This window comes from Colossoma macropomum, unplaced genomic scaffold (genome assembly GCF_904425465.1).
Source record: "Colossoma macropomum unplaced genomic scaffold, Colossoma_macropomum, whole genome shotgun sequence".
NCBI lineage: Eukaryota > Metazoa > Chordata > Actinopteri > Characiformes > Serrasalmidae > Colossoma > Colossoma macropomum.
In genome coordinates this window covers 44,437,928-44,462,367 of record NW_023494792.1, presented here as the reverse complement: position 1 = coordinate 44,462,367, position 24,440 = coordinate 44,437,928, and the positions used below count along the sequence as shown (strand labels likewise).

The following is a 24,440-nucleotide window of genomic DNA, read 5'->3' as shown; positions in this document are numbered from 1 at the left end:
ATGACAGTAGGACTACATTAAAACCAGATTGTAGAACTGTACTACTGTAAATGTACTGTTCATGTTGTTTACACTGATGTTGGTTAGTTTAAGATCTGTGTATGTCTTTCTGAGGAGAGTAGAAAGTAGAGGAGGAAAGAACAGAAAAGAATGGAGAAGGAGGGAAAAAATAATGCTTAATGGTAAGAGCCTCAACCACCTAGATGATTCAATATTAACGCAGTGTAGAAAACGCAGGTCATTGATGATGAGGACAGCAATATTTAAAGAGTGTAGATTCAGATAGTTAGATATTCATAAGTTAGTAATAAAATAATTGGCAGCAGAATAAGTGAATACAATTTATTCCTATAATAAATATGACGGGATGTAGTTTTTAATGACGCATCATTTGTGAAGGTCTACATGCTCAACCGTGTTTTAGCTGTGTTTATGTCTTTGCATCTAAAGATGGAACCATAAAATTAAGATCGCTAATGTTTGGGCGAGCGTTACATGCTGAGTTTAACATATTGGCAAAACTAAGGTTAAATAATATGGAGCCTATCCCAGCGGGCGGGAGGCAGGATACACCCTGGACAGGTCACCAGTCCATAGCAAATAAACAGTAATTGTGAAATGTGCAGAACTGTGTTCTCTGTAGGATCTGTAAACTTACTTTCACTTACATACAACTGAATAAGACCAATCACATTACACATAAGATCAATCATGAAACTAGCTCATCATGAAAGATGTTCATATTCAGTAATCACTCCTAAATGTCTCACTGTAATTGGAGTTTGATGATTCTGCTGAATCTTTTTAAAAATAATTATTATTTCAATTATTTCTAGTAATTAATAAATACAGTGATTACTAAATACAATTTACATTGTGCACCAGGGAAAACCAGAACAGACTCTGACTGCCTTAAAGAGAACTCCTGTAATATGGTGCCCTCTGTGCTTCCTACAGACAACAGTTCCAGACAGGCTCTCTTGAGCACTGGTTCCCAACCCTAGTCCTGGAGCTTTTTGTGTTTTCCCTGCACCCATCACACCCACCTCAACTCATGAAGGGCTTGTTTATGAGCTGATTAGTTGGATCAGGCCTGTTGGGAGCAGGGGGAAACCCTAAAATGTGCAGAGCAGGGGGCACTCCAGGACCAGGGTTGGGATCCACTACTCTGGAGCAATATGAGCTAAAGTGTCCTACTCAAGGGTACAATTTGTGAAATAGCAGGGTCAAAATAATGACCTTTTGGATTAAAGCCAAGTTTCCTGACTGTAGACACAATGAGAGCCCTCTACGAGGCAGGCAAGAATTCCAGCACCAAATCACCAACTCAAAGTTAACACAGACATTACAAACCAGTCAAAATAGTCGTTTTGTTCTGGTAAGCTGGACTGGATGAAGGCCAGAAGTTTTCAGAACAGCAGTGTAACATCATAATAAAACCTAGTATCACCTATTATACCTTTATAGGAGCAGGAAAAGAGATATTAACGTGTGTGTATGTTTATGTATTCAGATTGTGGACCATTTGTATTTGCCCATATTTTCTGTTTTTGAAAAATCAGAAAGTCTATAATAGTTTAATAAATGAATAGTTCAAATTAACTGACAAATTTTAACATCTAACACAAGCATGTAAGGAAACATATTACAAAACACAACCAAAGTGAAAATCAACTTTTTATGGTCTTGATTCTTTATCATAAAATACATTTTAATCATCTCAACACTTCCACGATTCTTGCAAAGGTTTGTGGTTACTGCCATCCTAATTCTTATACAGTAGTGTTTACCTCTGAGTCTGACCTGCTCAAGTTGAAAATACTAATTAACTGTTCAGTCATAATTACCTTCTAGTAACAGTTGAGGGAAGTTGTTTGTATGAATGAATAAGACAGACTGCAGGCAGTGACTGCAATCTTCATCTACTTTACTCTCTCAGATTTATCTTACAAAAACTGAAAACAATAAAAATAATCACATGAAAATTACAAAAAAAACTGCCAATGCTGTCCTTCTGAACAGATGCATCAAACACTTAAAAGTCCAATAAACTGAACATCCAGTCAAAACTCCTGAAATGCTAAAATGAATGCTGACATATGGCATTAGGTATGAAGAGAACTAGTGGAAACAAATGGTAAAGCTCACAGAAGTCTGTAAGGTGGGTAAGTGTCTGCAGTGACTACAGTAGCTGGAAGTGCACTCCTGGTCAAAAAAAATGGGCCAAGCCCAAAATCTGATTTTTACTGTTGGTTCTGACCTGGTCAGAGTCCATATTTAAACCCTATAAAGAATATCTGGTCTCACATTAAACAAACTAGCTTGACAATGTTTTTTTAACTGTTTGAAGCTATTAATGTTGAGTGGAAAACTACTGACTATTCTTTGTGTAAAAGGCTGCCTGCAAATTTACATACAAAACATTAACATTTAAAGAAATCAAAAGGAAAAGTTAGCCCATATTAACTTACTGTTTCTATGTGTTTAATGATCTGTTGTAAAGACCATTAAAAGCTTAATGTGTTGCCATGAGCTTGGCTCATTTCTTTTTTTTTGCCTAGGAGTGTACATCTTGCCATAATGTTGCAAAAAAAGCATCAAGTGGTCAAAAAAACTACCTAAATGAACCTTTGAAGAACATACTGAAGTATTTTTTAAATAGTGTCCAAAGACATCCTTACTGATCATATCACTACAGTTTAGCCTGTGGGGCAGCAAAGTAAAGATGTTGTCGTAGAAAGGCTAGAATTTTTTCCCATGAGTCCTCTTGTGCATCAGCATGTGGTTTGGGCTGTCCACCCCAGAGCATGACCACTGTGATGAAGAATACAAATACAATCACAAGTTGGAAAGCAAGATTTGGGTTTACACACATCATAGCAGTACAGGCAACATCAAAAGGCCTGCATAGCTGCACAGAGAGCTGGGCAATATATCATAACTGTTGGAACAAAACTGCATCTGCTTTTTACATTTTTTACATAGTTTAAACATGACACTTACATTGTGTGTAAAGGAATGGAACAAACAAAATGGTCCCAAAAGTGACTGGGAGGCAGGATACACCCTGGACAGGTCACCAGTCCATAGCAAATAAACAGTAATTGTGAAATGTGCAGAACTGTGTTCTCTGTAGGATCTGTAAACTTACTTTCACTTACATACAACTGAATAAGACCAATCACATTACGCATAAGATCAAACTATCAATCATGAAACTAGCTCATCATGAAAACCGGTGTGCTAAACAAACCGTGGAAAAGCTGGTACTGATAGCTATACAACTGTAATATACTCCAAATTCCAGCAGCGTCTGTTGGTCAGAAGAATGAGTATAGTCAAAGTTACTTTCTAACTTAAAACACTCGTTCCACCTTACATTCAGATGCTTGTACAAGACGCGTTACTGGGTGCACTGACTGGGATAATGTAATATATTTGGAAAATACCACAATATTGAAATTGATCAGTTTTTACCTTTGTCTTTGCCAAGTACGAAGTTGCTGGCCCGGTGGTGTGGTGTGTAGGGCGGCTCAATCAGGTGACCTGCTCCAGGATAGGTAAGGACTTGCAGCAGGTGCAGATTCCCTGCCTTTTCCATTATCCTTACCATCTGAGGGCAAAGGAGTGGCAAAAGCAAAAACTCTGATCAGATGATGTTATTAACCAAAGATATGTACAGTAAACCTATTCTGAAGTAAAAGTGTTGTTGCTTCATGATATAATGACAAACGTGTAAGTAAAATTAGCAACTCGAAAGAAAGTAAAAAAGTATGTCAAATACTCCACCATTCTCTAGCAACTAAGTGTAAATGATGACAATTTAACTGAGGAAAATTGAGACCACTTTCCTTACAAATATACTTGAGTCTATACAAAAGTAAATAAATTGACCAAAATTCGAGGGGGATTAAAGGGGGATTCCAAAATTTCTGCATAATTCAATTTGTGAGAGTGGTTTGAGGTGAAATGGTTAATTATAAAAAAACTTACTGTTTTGGATTTCTTTACTGTGGTGGTAACAGTTAACAGTTTTATATGTAATGCTGATAATGGTAAAATAATGGTAAATATTAAAAAAAAATACTGTCTTACAACACCCTGCATGTACCTCTACACCTTGTATGTGTTTTTAAAATATGTTTTAGGCTAAAGTCTCATCTTAGAACTATCATAAAACAACTTTTCAGCCATCAGACAGCATATTCATAACCATTCCATGCAATGACTTTCTGTGAGGTATTTTTGGTGTCACTAAACTCTTCAGACATCTGGTTCCCATCAATATAGCTGTGAACAATTCTGACTTTCTCTAAAATAGAGCGTTTCACATAAGACCACTGAGAATGACTTGTGGTATGCAGGTCTGTGATGAACCAGAAGTGGTTTTGTGATGTGATGAACCTACACGTGGCGTAAAACACTCACATCTTCAGCAGACTCAACAGCAGGCCAGTTCTGATCGTCACCACCATTAACCAAGAGCACTGGACACTTTATTTGACCAACCTGGGTGTTAAAGTAACTCATTATAAGCACACGCATACACATATATACAAACCAGTACACATTCAGAATGACAAACATGTGAAACCAAATGCTTGGAGGCAATAAAGCAAGCCATGCTAGCCTTCAAATAAATAAAAACGCATTATAATTATCTAACTTACATGTACTTTCATGCTTGGATCTGCTGGGATGGGCAGCATTATGTCTCTCCAGATGATCTGATTGTCCTCTATCCTCACTTTATCAATCTTTCTGAAAAGAATTACAGAATTAAAGTATTACTGTACAATGGCACCATCTTTTATTCATATAATCACAAATCATAATTATCCCTCCATTTATACATAACTTCGCAATTTAAGATATTTGCACTTGCCAAGATATCATTTTTCTTTTGCAGTATGATGATTAAAAAAGGTAAGTGCCTGAATGCTTACTTGCTTATCTCTTGAACGGCTTCAAGCACAGTCGTTTGGACAGGAGTGGCGTGACTGCCACTGATGCAAACACAACATCGGGGCTACGATTACCCAGTAACACAAAAACAAACAAAATGAACAAAATTGAGTCTAATTTGTTTTCTTTAGCATTTAACCCCTTAAAATGCAAACTATTCTTAGGTTAAAAAAGTGTGTAATAAAACTCTGGGCCCGACGGTGGGCTCATGGCCTGTTAAGGGGTTAATAGATAAACTCAGTTAAGGAGAACAATTACCAGCCTTCATTAGATTCAGAGATTTATACATTTGAAGCACTGTAGGCTTATAATACATTGTGAAAAAACTGAATGTTTTCTGTTGATTTTAAATAAAAAAGTGCATTGAAACTATTTTGTTCCCAAATTGGCTGAATAATTGTCACAACTGTGATTTCATTATAGAGGAAAATAATTGTGATTAGCACTTTAGCTGTTATCATGTAGCCCTGGCACGTGTATGTATTAAGTGTCGACTGATATGTTTTTTTCAGGGCCAATACCAATTATTAGTAACCAAGGATACCGCTAACCAATATTTGGGGCCGATAAATATATTGAAAGCAAAAATAATACAATAAGCACCTTAGCAATCATGCAATAAAAACTGTCACTACTTTGTAAAAAGCAATAACAATGAGGTTGATGAATGTTAATGTGTTTATTTCATTTTGTTGTTCAACTAAAAATGTTTTTCATGCAATAACAAGCGGTAGCTGGATGTGTTGCATTTATCAGGTGTATTCTGCGCTGTCATGATCTGATAGAAACAGCATGTACAGTCTAAGCAGAACGGTGGAACCTTTGGAAGCAGTGAGCTGCAGCTGTCTGTACTTTAAATGAGTGAAAATAGAAATGAAAATGATCAGAAATTATGTATAACCTATTAATTAAACGTAAAATGATATGTTAAGATTTTACAAATAATTTATCACTTGCTGGAGGTTTGTCTGCATAGTTCGTCTCCTACAGAACAGCACCTTTACTGCCACACACAGAAACCTCACTCTTGCCAAACTAATGTGACACACAAGTCACGTTTGTCTGGCTAGATTGAGTGAAAATGTATGACCTGCACTGAGTTTTTTTTGCCAACTATGATGTTCAACCGTGACGTGTTTTTACCTTTCCTCTCGCTGTGGCAGTGAAGCAGATGCTTCTTCATTTCCTCCAGTGTCTCTCACCGAGAAGCATGTTTGATTGGATTTACTTGACACAGGACAAGACCACAAGTTTTGTTGGTCGTGGTTGCCTCAGACATGTGCATAAATAACAAAAGGTTTTTTATTGTTCATATGCCGATTCCAATAATCAGAAAAACGCTGAATATCGGCTCTGATCACTGGCCCGACCGTTAATCTGTCGACTCCTAGTATGTGAGTGTGAGTGAGTGTGAGTATGTGTTTGTGTGTGTGTGTGTGTGTGTGTAACAGCAACTCACCTTAATGATTTTGGAGTATGCAGCCATGGACAGTGCTATAGCAGACCCAAATGAAAGGCCAAACAGAGCCAGTCTGTCCCTCTGCACCATTGCATGGCTCTGTAGGATCTGATATGCAGTCTACAATGCACCCACATACACATGCAAAACACACAAAAAATCGCAGAGATCAACAGGGTTATGATCAGGCCAACAAAAAAATGATCATTTGGCAAAAACAGATGTTCACAGCCATCAACATATCGGTGGCATAGCAGCCCTTTTAAAAGTGAGGGGGACACAGTTAGCAGTTAGGTTGTCAATGGCATTTATTATATGATTTTTATACCAGACCACAGTAACGTTGCTACTTGAGTTCATGCCAGCAGCCCTATGTCTATGATAAATTTCATTTGTAAGCCAATATCTTTTTATCACTATTTAGCATAGATTTATAAACAAACTTCAAAAACATATGTCTGATCTATCTGTACTCACTCTCCTCTGGCAGCAGCTATGTAAAGCGCTCTGTATGTGTTAGGAGCAATCCGATGGGGAGATGGGGAAAGCAGCTCACACACACAGATGCGTCTCTTGATTTCCTGCAACCCATGGGCTCGTTGTGTAAATGAATAATAGATGGGTTGATACGCCACTAAATATTTCTGTTTTTGTTTTAGGTACACATTAAAACTAAATTTAAAGTCTGTTTTTAGCAGAGATCTTAAGTTTTGATTGTCTTAACAAATGGTACACCAGGGATGTGCGAGAAAATGAAAACTGTGCAAACTAACCTAGTGCAGGAGAACTAGATTTCTCTCAGTAAAATCCAACAGTATTCAGTGTGAGCTTATTCTGCACTTGCCCTATACAAATCCACAGAGAGCAACTCCTGTGCACTCACAGCTTTGTAAGCTGACAGTGCATGTGTTTGAATGTTGAAGAAGGTTTGTGGTGTAAATTACCTCAAAGTAGCTGACATCAATCGTGGATATATTTAGTTCGTCTGAGGACAGATACTCCAGAGCCAAGGAAACGAAGCCATGTGATGCCAGGAGGGCAGCTCTGTACTCCACCAGACCTCTACCTCCACCCCACATGTCCAGCAGGCCAGGAAATGGTCCAGGACCTGAACCAACCACACACAAATGTAAACATAGTGTACATACAGTTGTATGCAAAGTCTGAATACCCCAGTCAGATCACATTTTATTGATTTTCTAAGAGAAAATAAGCTACTACATCCTCTGCAGGACAGAAATGTAAATATGTTATAATTAAGTGCACAATTTTTATTTCTATTGGAAAGTATTGGAAAAAATAAATATAAAATGTGCCATAACTTCTGCAAAGGCCATTTTCTTTCAGTAATTGTGCATTAAAATGTGCAGATATGGGTTCTCCACAGGGAACGTGTACTTATTTCCATTTTAAAAAATCAACAACACATTTCATTTGACCAGGGCTGCCCAAGCTTTTGACTATATATTTCATACTCTTTTGTCCTGTGTATTTATGTACTGTTTTTTAGAGGTGGGCAGTATTGTTTAAATGTGATATAAAATGTAATATCACTCAGCCCTACTGTATTTTTTGTACCCTAATTTAGAGAATTGCACTGCTTTGTCTTTTTAATTGTGTAGTCTGTGGCTTGGTCACTTGAACTCTGCTGTCCTGTGAACACTGGCCCTGATGGAATGCCATCAAGATGGGATGACAAGGCCTTCCTTGTCAAGGCCTGCCGATCAATGCCTTGTAAATAATTGTGATTGCCTGTTTAACTGTCTTTCTTGTTCAGTGTGTGCAACCAGTAAGCAAGTCTAAATTGGGCAAATTGGCTGATTAGCTATATTGATTCCTATCTGTCAGTAGCTCCCAACTGATGATCGGCAGCGCTAAAGCTCAAATAAACAAACATTACACATTCCTGCCCTCTAACGGTGTCATAACACAAGGCAGAATGCTTGTTGTTTTCATAAAACCCTTGTCTTGTCTAAATACATATGTTTTCTGCTTTTTTCTATTTACATGTATTTGTGGTGAAAACTAACCCAATTCACATTCTATTTGTTGCCACCAAACATACGACTGTGAAGGCTAACAACTTAACAACTGTGAATAAATTTCGCTCCTCATATCCATATGCAATTGCAATCTATTTTTATAACTGCGATCCTGTGGTTATGCAATAACTGTGACAGGCCTAGGGATGACTTTATTGACTCATGAACGTCCCTGAAGGTGTGCATGTGATTGTATGGCATCTAATGTATTCTGTAAGACTTTGGACATAACAAGTGACATGACATTAAGTGGATAGTGGCTCCATATTTGCTCCACTCTTCACCATGTTGGGAGTGCAGACTATCAGCTTTGATTTGGGAATATGCACATCAATACTGAGCAAAAGGTGTAAATATTACAGCCCTTTAAAAACATTTTTGGGGACCAAACATGATTTGACAAACTGGCTGCTCAGTTGTTTCTTGGATGGCTAAACAGAGCTAATTAAAAGATCTAGAGGTGATTCTACATGTGAATTTGCATCTGGACTCTTCTGCTATTCAACTGGTTTTTCACTGAAATGTATGCAAAATGAAATTGTTAAGATATAAATAAAGTTATTCAGAGTGCACCGTTCTGGAGAAAATTACCAGGCAGAACTGTTCATACGAAAGGTGACAGGAACCAGACATCTGAAGCATTTAAATCTTCCAAATTGAAATCAGATGTACAGTCAGTAAATCTCTCTATAATGTCCCATTTCATATCAAACCACTGTGAATGACTTTGCTTGGATCTTAACAACTGAATTATGCAGAAATGTTGAATCAGTGGAATGCCAGTAAAGCAAGCCATGATGAGGTTGAAAAATAAGAGGCATAAGACATAAGCCAAAATATCTTCAGTCACGAAGACAAAATTGTTGAACAGATCAACAACATTCTGGAAACAGGTACAGACATGCCAAGGACTGCTAAGATAAGATACACCAGAGTGACCCAAGTATTTTACTATGAGATAGTAAACCATTAGTTTTACAACCACTGGTAAACCAGAGCAAACGGGAAATGCTAATTATGCAATAAAATATGTTGATTCCACATAAAGCTGTGTTAATAACTTCCCATTACAGACACATTACAGAAACAGTGTGTGTGTGTGTGTGTGTGTGTGTGTGTACCTGGAGGGATGAACAAAGTTCCTTGAACTCCTTTCTCCTGCAGACTGACTCTTTGCACACCTGGAGCCATATACCAGCGCTCTATGACACGAGTCACTAATGCTGTGAGCTGGCTAAAACCCTGAGTAATGTGTCCATCATATACAGAAATGTGGAAGAACATCGGTGAGAGGACATCTTTCTTTCGCAACCTAAATTACATAAATAAAATGATGACAAAGAGAGAGAGAGACAGAGAGAAGCACAAGGTTAACCCTTCAAAGTCTTAGTTATTGCTAGCAATGACAAAAGCATGTAATTTTATATTTTTTAATATTTTTATTAGTTCACTGAAACATGCAGAGATATTCTGTTGAAAGTGCAGATTCTAAAGGTTCAATCAATATGAAATTTTTATCATATCACTATAATCTCTAGCTATACACAAAAATAGATAAAGCATAAGTCACCTCAGCCCTGGTCGGCTTCCTGGCACTGGCCGCATACTCCACATCAGCCCCATGGACTCCACACCTTTGTAAGTTCCTCCCATGCTCGCATTCTTTGCCACTGCACAAACACACACAGAAACACACCACAACTGAATATCATATTCATGAATGTCATATTAAACAACCAGCAGTCTCTACAAGCAATCATCCACTGTCACAGGCACATCAAACAGTGCTTAAACCACACATTACTGAACGTTTTGCACATATGCTATAGCTACACAGCGCAGCATTCTATCCTACAGCCATCGGGAATCCCTGTGGTGTCAAGCAATCCTGACTGCTAACTTAGCCCCCGAGCTATAGGCTAATAAATACAACCAAGCTAGCATTAGAGTAACTCTTACCTCGGCTTATTAATAAAATAGCAAATCTATCTTTATTCAGCACAATTAGGATGCCAGAGACAAGTTTCTCCCTTTCAGGCAGTGAAAAGAAGCCCAACTGAGGTATCATGTTTAGACAGCCAGCTATTTTGCCAACAGGTATCTGACCCTTGTAACCATCATCTGACAAGCCATTTCTGTCAATTGACTAATCCACTCCATCCACTATAATGGTGCTTTAAAGACAGTTAATACAGTTTTATGACTGCAATAAGATATTTAGCTTCGTAGTGTAGAGTTTCATTCCAAAATACTGTACATCCATTTTGTTACAAATTGTACAATTGTTACTTTTTGGATATAATGATTTTAAAAAGAAAAGCTGCTGACGTATAATGTAAAACATTTCTCTAATACAGGTGGTATTAATTCTTGTATGTGTAACTCCCAACACTGTAAATCATGGGAAAGAAATTCTTCAAAGTGGTCTATAATGCATTTTGTAGTTGTAGTTTTTCCAAAAGATTCTCCCACCTTTAAGATAGAAGGAATTTTTTTGTACTCTTTAAACTGGAAAATGTCTTTCAACTAAATGTGTTTACAACAGATGTAACCATGGTCAAATTTTTCTTTTTGTCCATTTAAGACTTCACTCAGTGTTGTTTCTGAGTGTGTCTGTGTGTGTGTGGGTTTTAATGCAGAGAAGTGCACACTCTAAAGCTGAATATTCACCTGTTATCGTGCCATGCTCGTCACTGATATAGTGTCCAAAGGCCTCCCAGACGTCCTTGTCCTCTGACTGATGCACACAGTGAAGGGTCACCTCCTGTCTGGGGCTGAGATTCCTCACGATCACTTTTAGCTCCTCGTCTACAAGAGCCCTTGTTGGCTCGACTGAGAGTAAAGGCCAAACGCCGGTGCTCAACGCCATGTGGAGAGAATCGCGGAGTAACCTGTGTTTTTAGAAAAAGGACAGTGGTCCTCCACTCCATATTGTCAACTTTGTAAACAATTCGCCATCTACAGGAGGGGGCTGCAGAGGGTCCAACTGCGTCCCAACACACTCAGCTAAAAGCACAGGAAGTGACCGCAACTTTAATGCTTACCTGTTCGTCGCCAACATTGTATTATCTCATACCGCTGTGACCTGCACCTGAGCAGACAGTGAGAACTAGTGCGTAGATCTCTCAGTGCTCGTATCCTATTGGATAAACCACACCGCCGCCCATTCAGCACTCGGGCTGGATGTGTTCATGAAAGTCATGGCTGCACAGAAAACTGTGCGAGACAGAAACGTGTGTGTCAGAATCTGCATTGCAGTACGGAAGGTCAGTGTAGATGACGGACAGTCGCTGAGTGAATTAGAGAAGAGAAAAAGAAAGTTAGACGAATCACAGGCCTTTCCCTTCCTTAGCCAAAATTCTACAAAACTGCAGTTTCTGCAGCTCCAACACTCAACTTTGCTTTCTCAGACACTAGTTTTTGTTTTTTATTCATTCATAAATTCAATATCTGTGGCTGTTGTCTTAGATCTAGTGTTTTTGGTTTGTTTGTTTGTTTTTAATGGTTCGTATTTATTTATTTCTTGTGGGCTATTGTTTTGTTTTGAGATTTATGACCCACTAAGTCGTCCAAAGTCATGCGACCAATTAACTGAGGGTCTTTAGAGCACCTGTGTAGGGCTTGCATTGTGACTTTCCCTGATGATGATGAGAGATTGTTTTAGTCCAAAGCTATGTTATAATAAAGGGTTTTTAATTCAGAGTGCCAGAAGACCAATGCAGATTCACTGGTCAATTTGGATACTGAATAAAATGGCTGTATTTGCGTTGTAGACATTGTGACTCCTGGTTCCTATCACCAAAAAACAATATATGCCAAAATGTTAAAGCTGGACTTTGTAAGGTGCAGTGGGTAGCGCTGTCACCTCACAGGTGACCAGGGTCCTTTCTGTGTGTTTCCTCCAGGTGCTCTGATTTCCTCCCGCAGTCCAAAGACATAATGTCAGGCCATTGGACATGCTAAATTGACCCTAGGTGTGTGTGTGTGATTGTATACGTCTGTGTGTCTGCGCCATGGACTGGCGACCTGTCCAGGGTGTTTCCTGCCTTCCGCCCGATGACCAATAGGATAGGCTCCAGCACACCCTGTGACCCATAAGGATAAGCGGCTTAGATAATGTGTGTGTGTGTGTGTGTGTGTGTGTGTGTGTGTGTGTGGACTGTGTAAAATTTAGGGATTTGGAGACCCCTCTCTAGTATAAGTGCATGCAATGTGCAGAAGAACATTTCGTTGTGCTCCGGAACTTCATGAGTGGATGAATGTGATGTTTGAGAGTACTGAAAGAGAACTCAGTCCAAACATAATGAAGGATGTGTCTTGTGAGGGTGTGAGTGTATTATCTAATACTGTCATCATATCTTCATCAGTATAATGTTGATTTTGCATTTGAGACCTAAACATCGAGCTGGTCAAAACTTCTTTTAAGCCTGTGTGCATGACATTAACATATAATACCATGATACTTTGAGAAATTTTTGCAATAAACAATGTAACAATATTTTGGTTTCAGACATCTGGTCAGTTGGAACACAGAAAAAAGAACCAGTAGTGCCACATTTAAAAAATACTATCAACAACTATGAATACAGTGATTTTTATTCAATATTTCACATACTGTGTTGCACTAAATCCAGTTAAACTAGAACTAATTTTGCTCTCTGTATAATGAAACAGGAAGTTGGTCAGTGTTCTACAAGTAATGAAGATATACATGATATATTCAGAAAAGCATATTGTATTGTATAGTGACTTAATTTGTCACAATAATGATATATTGTCATGTTGCCCAGTATGTATTTTTAACAGTATAAGTGGCTCACAAGCACATGATGTTTTAGTTTGGGTTGTGTTTGATAGATAACAAGAATAATATCTATGATCGCACTCTATTCCATAAAACAGCAGTGTCCCTTTTGCAGCGCTGGAATAAATACATTATGCCAGCTTCCTTTTGGTGTAATTTTAAGAGAAGAAAACAGAACAAAACAGATTCAGAGTAGTCCATGACAGGTTTGTAGGACACACTTTCAACATAAACTACTAATTTTTTTTTTTCTTATGCAATCTTAAATATCATCAAATACTAGTGTTGAGGTAGTTACTTACAAAAGTACTCCATCACAAATGACTAATTACATCTCTCAAATTGTAATAGGATCACTTTACTTCTTACTTACTGGAAGAAAGTACTCACCACCCATTGCTTCATACTACTGCATGCCTTTCTTTTTGTCTTGCTGAACTGTGAAGTTGGTGGCCCGGGGGTGTGCTGTGTAGAGTGGCTCAATCAGGTGGCCTGCTTTAGGATAAGTTAGGCCTTGCAGCAGGTGCCTTTTCCATTATCCTCTCCATCTGAGGGCAAAGGACCATGTAGAAAGCAAATCTCTGATCAGATGATGTTATTAACCAGATAAACCCGTTCACATGTAGACCCATATTCAAGTCATGCCTGTCAAATTAACGTTTACCTCCTCTAATGCTCTGAATTTAAAGTGTTCATGAAGGCCTTGCTAATTAGCTGATGAGATGAATCAGGTGTGTTTAATGAGGTAGTGTGCTTAAGTCTGCAGTGTTTTTTTTTTTTCCAGGACTGGAGCCTGACACATGCTCTAAGCCCGTAGTAAACCCATACTCAATTAAAAGTGCTGTTGCTTCAGTGAAATAATGACTCAAGTCGAAGTCAAAGTAGGCTAGCAAAAAGCAACTTGAGCGGAAATAAAAACGTATAAGGTCAAAAAGCTCCACCACAAAGTTCCCCTATAGAACTGCAGAGCAACATCCAGCATCTATCAGCATAGGGGCTGAAGTACGTTAGGCCCTATTCCTCCCTTTTTGTTCTAAAATAAAATGCTAAAACTTCAAAGTTAGAGGTGTGAGAAACAGTAAAACAATCCAGGAGCTGAACCAACAAAATGAATGTAGATTACTTCCCTCACAAATATACTTGAGCATACATAAATTTATAAATTTACCAAAATTGTACTTGAAGTGGGATTCCAAAATGTCTGCATAATTCAGTTGTTGAGATGTAGACAAAGTCATTCAGAATGGTTTAATATGAAATGATTCATCATAGAGAGACTGTAATACAGCCATTTTATTTACTATCCAAATGACCGGTGGACCTATATGTATCTCCTAATTGACTTATATGTAATATTGATAATAGTAAAATAATGGTAAATATGAAAACATTTAAGTTTTCTTTGGAGATCATTTTGCCTCCCTACATGTTTTGACATTTTGACACCCTACATGTACCTCCTATCCTCTATGTGTCTTTTAAAATATGCCTCTTAAAACAAACTTAGAACAATCTCTCAGACATCAGGCAGCATATTCATAACCCTTTCATGCAATGACTTTCTGTGAGAGAGCTTTTAGAGGCTTCAGATATCTAGTTCATATCACAAACACTGTGAACAATTCTGACATCTGCTTTTCTATCAAACCACTGTGAACACAACTGGTCGGCCCTATACACTCACAGCACACATTGCGCAGGGCCCTCATCTCACAGCTGCTTTTGGTTTTGATGAGAGTATGAAGTGGACCTATCCATCTGGTCATGACAAAAAACAACATGAGAGTAAACTGTGGGAACAGCAATCAGGCAAACTTGTGTTCTCTCCAAGGTTGGTGTTGGCAAATAACAGTAACATTTAACAAATAAAAGCTTCCATGCTAGCTGGACAGTGCATCTCTCTCTAGTCTGTGAGAGTGAAAAATAACTCTTTATTATGTTTGATGAACACCAACAGGCAACAGTGTTTACAAACTGGCTCTGAAAGATAACCACGTCGAGCATAAATGTGTTCATATGTTTGTGTATGAAATGAAACTCGTGCTTTGCAGCAGCAGCCTCTGTGGAAACCAGTCCAGTCTAGACAGGATATGGGTGTGATGGCATACTCCTCATAGGAGCACATCATTAAAGCAAGACAATGAGTATCTTGTCTCTCAGTCAATGTTTACTTACAACTCTGGACAAATTTAAAATGGAAAGCAATGGACTGACATTGACTACTGTTTAAATTGCTCCTCCCCCACATATCCGGCAGGCTAGGAAACAGTCCAGGGTCTAGACTAAACAAACACACACATGTAAATATAAAGGGCAGATAGCAGTGTTTATATAACATAATGTATATACAGTCATTTACAAAAGTTTGAACACCCCAGTTGATCACTGTAAAAAAAAAAAATTGGATACTTTTTTATAGTATAATAGTCACTCTGTACTATCATATGGTGCAAATGTTTGAAAATCTTCAGTCAAATCACGTTTTGTTGAGATTCTAAGTGAAAATAGGTTACATCATGTACAGGGAACAAATGCAAATATGGCATTTATCTGCAATTCTTAGCACACAATTTTGTTTGCTGACTTTAACATTGGAAAAAACATTGAAAAAAAGAAAGCATAAAATTTGCCAAAAGATCTGCATGGGCCACATTTTATGTTAAATATGTTAAACGCAGCAAATAAACAGTAATTGTGCATTAGTCCAAAAGTGTGTTCTCTATAGAGGATGTGTTCACTTATTTTCAATTAAAAAATAAACAAAATGTCATTTGGCCAGGGGTGCTCAAACTTTTGCATATTTTTACATAGACTGTGTATTTCTGTTTAAGTGTTGGGCCTTGAGCCTCACTTTGTACTGTTGTGTAGGGGTGGTCAGTATTTTTGAAATGTGACATTACTCAGCCCTACTCTTATTTAATGTATCATAATTTAGAGGATTCTACTGCATTGTCTTAATTGCACTACACTGCATTATCTTGTTCAATTGCACTGAAATCTGTAGTCTATGGCTTGGTCACTTGAACTTGGGATGACTAGAGCTGTGACAATCATGCAATTTTAGCTGCTTTCTTGTTCAGTGTGTGCAACTATTAAGCAAGCCCAAAGTAGGCAGATTGGCTGATTAGCTATCTAGCTTATCTCAACAGCTCCCAACTGATGACAGCCACAGCTCAAATAACCAAGCATTACTCACCACTGCTCTTGTTAGCAAGAGTTGTTAGCTTTAACAAACATGTTCTTGTTAAAGTTAAACTCTGTGGAAAATAATTGCTGTCTCCTCCAATCCTAATAAAGCTTTAACACTTGCGATCCAGGGATTATGTAATAATTCTGACAAGACAAAGACCTTCTTGACTGTTGATGTATTGAATGTTCTTGAATGTGTGCATGTGTATGTATGCTGTCTCCGTTCTCCACCATGTTGAAAGTGTAGACCATCAGCTTTGTGAATATGCATATCAACACTGATATGCATACTAAGGTGTAGAAATTACACACATTTAAAAACAGTCATTCTATTTTAGAACACCAGACATTAAAGGATAAACTGGTAGCTCCGTTGTTTTTTGGCTGGCCTTGTGTCAAAGCACAAGAGAGTTATTTAAAGGTCCAGAATTGACTGTAAATGTGCCATTTTTATCTGGAGTCTTTTGCTGTTGTCTCTCAACATAGGGCCCAAAAATGTTTTAAACAGCAATTTGACCAACTTTCCATATACATATAGTTAAATTATACATATAGAATTAGAATAGAATATAGGATTAAATTGTTATGATTTAAATAAAGTTTTTCAGAGTAGTTTGAGATGAAATGCTTCATTCTAGAGAAAATTATCAGTCAGAATTGTGTATAATAGTAATGATAGGTAGGGGTGCGGGAAAAAATCGATTCTTAGATGCATCGCGATGCGGACGTGAACGATTCTGAATCGATTCACAAATGTCAAAAATCGATTTTCTAAATATTTAATTTATAACGTAATGTTGACGGAACGCAAAAGGCGGAACTTGGAAGTGGGTAAGTGCAGCGCCCGGACAGTCTGTGACGGCACATAACAAAAACACAACTGGATGAGCGAGAAATCCGACCGGCTCCCTCTGCACTAAAGCCAGGTTAGATCAGGAGTCACAACACTAATGATAAGAAGAGCCATTTTGTCCTTTCAACAAATTCAAACCACCTTGGGAGCCGCAAAATGTAATGTCCAGTATGTCTCAGTATGTGATGATGTCCTAGTATAGACTAAACACTATAAACGAAAACGCAGATTTACTTCGCTCTGCTTTAAGCTTCGCCTATAGCCGCTTTCCTCCCATCTCCGCCAGAAAACCTTTCCTCAGAAGTTGATCAGTTAAATGTCTCTCAGCGTTCGACTGTTTTACGAGGCTGAAGTCGCTTCTTATTCTCCAACTTCTTGTTCGAATTTACCCGTTCCACCTTAAATTCTGACTGAGGCGCCGAATGTAAATGCGGCACCATTTAAGGTGGAACGGGAGAATTCGAAAGAGAAGCGACTTCATCTTCGCCACTTTTTAGTGTTTCACAGTCTCTCGTTGCAGATTTAACGTACCAGGAAACCAACTGTGCTGCTTATAAATGCGAATAACGCATCGCTGCTATGTGACCAGCAGTTCTCAGTCGTTGCGAAACAGGGCTTTCGCGCTATGTTGCACACGACCCGTCTCAAAGACATTTTACTGACACAGCGACCCCCCGTCTCTACAACGAGACCAAAACCGAAGTTATAAAATCACTAAAGAAAACGGGTAGAATAGCTGTAACATGTGCTGCGTGGACATCCACTGACACTGGATCTTATTTCACCCTAACAGCGCATTTTATCGCATTTTAAGCAGCTTCTCGCGCTCCAAACAAGAGCACTGAATGAGAGCCTTCTAGTTCACTTGCCACATCACTTCCATTTGATTTATTAATAATAGATATTGGAAGTAAATTCATTAGGAATCATTACAAATACTTTGCTTTAAAAGTACTGAGTCACTTAGTCACTTTAAAATGTATACTGTCTCTATATTCTGTATATATTTTGTGTATATTTAATATATTTCAGTTGGTTTTTCTTGTATTTTTATTTTTACTTATTTCCTTTCTGTAGAGTGATTAGGTGAGCCTCACCACAAGCATTTCAATGCATAAATGTCCTGACATGTTATGCAAGTGACAAATAAACTTGAAACTTGAACTTGAAACTTGAGCTCACACAGTGAGAAAATATAAATGCTACATAGAGAAGAAAGATGCATCGAGATGCATCGATAATCGTTTTATAATCGCATCGCAGCCCTCTGAATCGTAATCGAATCGAATCGTGAGGTGCCAAGAGATTCCCACCCCTAATGATAGGAATCAGATATCCAAAGCATTTAATGCCTCTAAAATCTAAACCACAGAAAGTTATTACATGGTAAATAATGACAACTTACACACTGCCTGCTGCCTGAGATATTGCTTTATGATAGTTCTGAGATAAAGTTTTATCTCAGAACTATCATTTTATATCTAAAATGTATTTTTTAATTCTAAACCCAATTCCAAAAAAAATTGAGACAGTAGGTAAAAATGCAAATAAATTGTCATGCATGGAGAGTAGTGAGGATGGATGTAAGTGGAAGCAAACTTTAATAAACAAAAAACAAACTAGAACAAACACTGAGAATGATAACAAAAGACAAACTACAAGGCCTTTAAACCAAGAAAAAACACTGAGCAAACCAAACACAGGGCAGACACTCAACCACAACATGTAACAATGTAGACAACCAAGGACTGAAACAAAAGGCACGGGGGGAAACTGTGACATAAAAACAGAAAGCAGTAATATGTAAATCCACTTTGACCTGTATTAGAATGAAAAGACAAAATATTTAATGTTTTATCTTATCAACTTCATTGTTTTTTTTTGTTCATTCTGAAACTGATGTCTGCAGCATGTTCCAAAAAGTTGGGACAGGGTCTGTTTAACATTAGAAACATTGTAAAACATCCTAAATAGATAATGTAATCATGCTTGTACATAAATGGAGCCGAGTGCTTTATGAAAAAGGATGGGTTGAGGCTCTGCTTTAAGCAAAAAGTGCAAAAAAGAAATTCAACAGTTTAAAATTAACATTCCTTAGGCATAATATAGTGCATAATATCATTAAAAGATTCAGAGAATCTGGAAAAATCTTTGTGTGTAAAGGACAATGAAATGAACTGATGTACAGTGAAAACATGTATTGCGGCCTGATGAGTCAACCTTTCAGATGTTTATGGAAAAAATGGACATTGTGGTCTCTGGCCCAAAAAAGTAAAGGACTATCCAGATTGTTACTAGCGTAAAGGTCAAAAGCCAGCCTTTGTCATGTATTAGTATTAGTGGGTATCTTGCACATCTGTGAAAGCACCATTAACACTGAACACATTTTGGAGCAGCATATGCTGCCTTTTAGACGCCATCTTTTTCAGCAGTGTCCATACTTAATTCAGCATGACAATACCAAGCCACATTCTGCATGTGTTAAAACTCTGGCTTTGTAATAGGAAAGTGTGGGTGCTACATTGACCCGGCCTATCTCTAAGACAACAACAATAATAATCATTATAATAATAAATATTATTTATAGAGCACTATAAGCACTAATTACATACCAGTTGCAGCTCAAGAAAGCTCAAAAACAATTAAGTTTGTAAGGTAAAACAAAGAATGTTGTGTTTTTGTACCGTTTTGTAACACAGGTCAAACAGAATGTACTAATCACTGCTTTCTGTTTTTTATTAGTCTTTCACATACTGTGCCAGCGTTTTTGGAATTGGGTTTGTACATCCATGTAAGATGTTTTTACCACTATTTTACTATGATCAGAATTGCACATAAAAACTCAGAAGACTTGGTATGTTCACTGGTTGTTTTGGATAGGTTCAAGAATGTCCTAGATGCAGGCCCAGACATGGCAAAAACTTCCTTAAAGATAAGATAGGCCTGCTGGACTCAGTGTTTCTTTACAAGACAGTAAAACACTAGTTTTACAACCACTGGTAATCCAGAGCAATGGGAAATGCTAATTGTGCAATAAAATATTATGTTTACATATGAAGCTGTGTTAAAAAGTTCTCAGTAGAGATACATCAGAGAAACAGTGTGTGTGTACGTGTGTGTGTATCCAGAATTTTCGTCAAACTATTTTCTCCAGGAGATTGACTTTTCGCACACCTGGAGCCATATACCAGTGCTCTATGCCACGTGTGAGCTGATTAAAACCCAGAGCGATGTGTCCATCATACATGATGACACAGCTTTTGTAGTATTTTGGAAATATGTTCCTTTAAAACAAAACTATTTACAGCAGAACATAATAAGGGATCTTACACTCTAAACAAACATAGATTGCACATTACACCTTCACATATTGTTCAGTTCAGCAGAAAAGAAAAATTTGGCCTTATAGGTTTTACATACTCAATCCATTTTGCCCATATCTGGTTAAACAGTTCCTTTTGCATATTAATAAAGGCAGAGAGCTTTTCCATTATGTAAATATCATGTATTATATCCTTCCATTCATTCACAGTAGGTGGGTCTGGATTTAACCATTTTCTAGTGATAGCCTTTTTACAAGCTACTAAAAGTATGAGAGCCAATTTCTTATCCTTGCTGTTACACATCCAAAAGGAATGTTACCCAAATACATAGAATCACATTTGAAAGGAATATCCTTTCCAAAAATAGCTTCTAGGTTTTTATGTATCTCCTTCCAGATGGGAGCAAGAGCCCAGTATCCCCAAAAAACATGAAAATGGTCAGCATCATTTTTCCCACAGTATCTCTAGCATCCTGTGTCAATACCTGAATGTCGTTTTTGCAATGGTGTGATAGAAAGCACATAGAAAAAGGCAGAAGGATGCTTTATGGTATATACTAATGTTAGTAATGCATTCAAATGAAAATCCAAATTTCAGGGCACACTCAGCCAAAATTCTAAACCAAAACCAGAAGAAACAAATTCTTTTACATTAAATTTGCCATTTAATTCATGCTTCTGAATTAACATACTGATGCTGATGATGCTATAAAGGCAATAATCACCATGTTGGGACAAGATAATTAAAAAAACTAGAGGACTAATTTAATTTTAAACAGCTTGGAAAATGATATTGAAAGTTGTAAAATTATGAAAATGTAATACTTTATTATTTCTCAAAGGCATCAAAAGCTGTATAGTATTTACTGCCACTGTATAATATACACTGCCACTGTGTGTACACCACTGAGTTACCAGATCTAGCATATAAACACAGCGTGAGTCCTGTTTGGCTTTCTGTCACCAGCCCAATACTCCACATCAATTTACATTTTGCTCAGCGTCCCAACTTTTTTTGGAAATGAGGTTGTATCAAAATATGTACATTCTTTTTATAGTCATCTATATAAATCATAAAGAATCACTAATTCTGACAGCAATAGAGCTGAATCCACCACACCACCTTTTTTTGTCAGTGTCTATTTACACTAAGTGAAAATGGCTATTTGATTTAACTCTGCCTGGTAAATTATGTGACTCTAGCACATCAAAACACCTATTATTGCTGTACTTTTCATATTTTCCCTGAACAAAAACAAGACAGCATTGGGAGGTTGTGTTCAAGGAGGAACTGGAGAGTAAGGCTATTTAGTATTAAACGGAACATAAGTGATGAGTACAACCCGAGTAAGAAATAAATAAATAAATAAATAAATAATCTAAATATCACCCTAACAGTAACAATTGTTAAAGGTGGAACATTTTTTAGTACAATAGAACAATGTTACCTGTTACGGTAAAGTGGAAAACACCACTTCTCAATCTGGGAACAGGGGAACTGGCATGCTATTTCCAATAGTAACAGTTCTCACCACTGTTTCAGATCACTTCAGAAACCTCTGAAAGAAGAACTTTCACTGTCTGAAAGTGAATGTAGGTGTTAATACTAAAGAAATGTCCACAACCATGAAACAAGGTCTTATTGCCTTTATTAGGACCAATTGCTTTATTAAATGTAGATTACAAAACCCTGTCCCTAGTTAATGCCAAAAGATTAAAAACAGGCCTGTCTGAAATAATTAATGAAACTTTTTATGGCCTTATGGATAAAAGATATATGAGCTCTAAAAGCAGACTTGTTCTGGATTATGCAATGATTTGAATGCTATTATATTATTTTTAGATCTCTACAAAGGTTTTGACACCATTCAACATTTGTTTTTAACTTTAGGACAGTTTAAAAGGCTTTGGTGCAAATTTCATTAATGTAGTTAAAATGTTTTATAATGATATTAACAATTTGGTTATTCTACTGCCTGGCACCGCATATAGATTTCACATTAAATGTGGAGTACAACAGGCTTGTGGGATAACACTCTTTCTTGTCGATATTTAGAAGGGATTATGGAATATTTAATCAATCCTGATAAAAAAACCAATCTGCTTTGAAAACTAGCATAATAAAGGCACAGATTACAGGAAACTTGTTCAGCTTATGAAGGGTCACGTTTTATGAAAATGTGAGGGATGAGTACCAGTTTAAGTGGAAAGTGTTAGTAGACCTACTCATCATCTAAAATGGAGTAATTATTTAATAAGAAATGTGTTTCACTTAAGAAAACATCACAAATTCTTATGGAATGCATAAATCACAGATAATACTTGGGAAAAGCCTGGATTTTACTCTATAAAGTTTGCTATTAGAATTTATGCTTTTCTTTTGTTTCTCTCTTAACTTTGTAAATTTTGTATCATTTATGTCAGTGTTTTATAGCATTCGTCACCTACAGGAGCCACAGAGGGTCTAACTACATCCCAACAAATTCAACTAACTGCACAGAAAATTACTGAGATTTCAGTTCTTACCTGTTTGCGGCCAGCAAGTTATTACATGTCGTTGTGACCTTCTGACCTGCACCTGTGTAGATAGTGAGTACAAGTTGGTTTATATACTTTGGTGTGTAAGTTCAATGTCTGTATACTAAACTTTTAGTGTTCGTATCCTATCGTATCTTGTTGGGTAACACACCCTCTGTTTGGCCCATTGGATGTGTTCATAAAAAGACTGCCGTTACGCCCTCCCATTCTGGATTATGACCTGCTATTCTGGGTTATGACCTGCTATTCTGGGTTATGACCTGCTATTCTGAGTTATGCCATTCTATTTAGAGCACAGCTCCAAACAGCAGGGCAGAACTCAAGAGTGCTATTGGTTGTTGAGAAGTCTGTTTGGCACTGGATTCCATGTTCCTCCTGGCTGGCTGTCTTTTTTTTGTTTTTAAATAATCTAAACTATGTGTAGATAAAAGGGTCAGATCCAGGTTTGATCCACACTGATCCACATTGTAGTCTTAAGATTCTTTGACAGCCTAAAAGTCAAGTGGATAAGAATTTGTGTAAATGTTGAAACACCTACTCTTCTCAATTTAATTAATGAAAAAAACCCTATCATTTTTCTTATTATTATTATTATTATTATTTATCAGGTATCCTCAGTGAACAAAGGCATTCTTATTCAAATAATTTAGTATGTGTGTACGAATTTTAGGTTTTACATCAGAAAAAAATACTGCTATTTCAAGCATGCAGACGTTTTATATTTGCTGTATATAAAACTACTGTTTGGGTTAAAAGGTCAACATTTCATTGGGATAATACTTAAAGCACTGATTTTTAACAAGTCGAGCACAAAATGTTGTGAAGTCTACAGGACCTGTTGAAGTTAAGTCTGTTTGCATATAGTTGTATTAGACCAATCACAAAGCAAACTAATTCGGAGTTAAACAACAATCTGTTTGGAGTTAAGTTCCTATTTGGAGTTTGTCCACCCTGCAGGAATACATACATTAAACTAATACAAATAGGAAAATTAAAATAAACTATAGCCTTTAATTTGAAACCATTGTGTGAATTTTTATTTATTTATTTTCTGTTGCTGACACTGTACCAGGCCTAATAAAGCTGTCGTGCTTATATAATCAAAGCCTAATCTGATCTGATATGCTGAACTTTTTAAATTAATACTCAGTTGTTCCATTATTTAAACGTTCACTGTACATTAAGTATTAGGTATCTTTGCTGCCAGTTTGCCAAATTATGCCAATTTTACTTTCAAGATTAACTTGTGCTGGCATTATTAAATATAT

General features: G+C 37.2%; 1 protein-coding gene across 3 annotated transcripts; it reads right to left on the bottom strand.

Annotated features, from left to right (window-relative positions):
- Positions 1 to 1,490: 1,490 nt before the first annotated feature.
- LOC118812346 (peroxisomal succinyl-coenzyme A thioesterase-like) lies at positions 1,491 to 23,286 on the bottom strand. Of its 3 annotated transcripts, XM_036577296.1 has the most exons (12): positions 23,161 to 23,286; positions 13,661 to 13,818; positions 11,137 to 11,357; positions 10,037 to 10,136; positions 9,588 to 9,778; positions 7,369 to 7,532; positions 6,425 to 6,544; positions 4,947 to 5,029; positions 4,671 to 4,761; positions 4,429 to 4,509; positions 3,478 to 3,613; positions 1,665 to 2,814 (listed from the first exon to the last, which is right to left on the bottom strand). In XM_036577296.1, the coding sequence occupies exons 3-12, from the start codon at positions 11,333 to 11,335 to the stop codon at positions 2,693 to 2,695; spliced, it is 1,287 nt and encodes a 428-aa protein (XP_036433189.1). In that variant the 5' UTR covers positions 11,336 to 11,357; positions 13,661 to 13,818; positions 23,161 to 23,286; the 3' UTR covers positions 1,665 to 2,692. The 3 variants fall into 3 exon arrangements, with proteins under 3 accessions (XP_036433190.1, XP_036433189.1, XP_036433188.1); XM_036577295.1 differs by lacking the exons at positions 13,661 to 13,818; positions 23,161 to 23,286 and adding an exon at positions 11,511 to 11,683; XM_036577297.1 differs by lacking the exons at positions 11,137 to 11,357; positions 13,661 to 13,818; positions 23,161 to 23,286 and adding an exon at positions 10,426 to 10,557 and having other exon boundaries at positions 1,491 to 2,814.
- Positions 23,287 to 24,440: the final 1,154 nt, after the last annotated feature.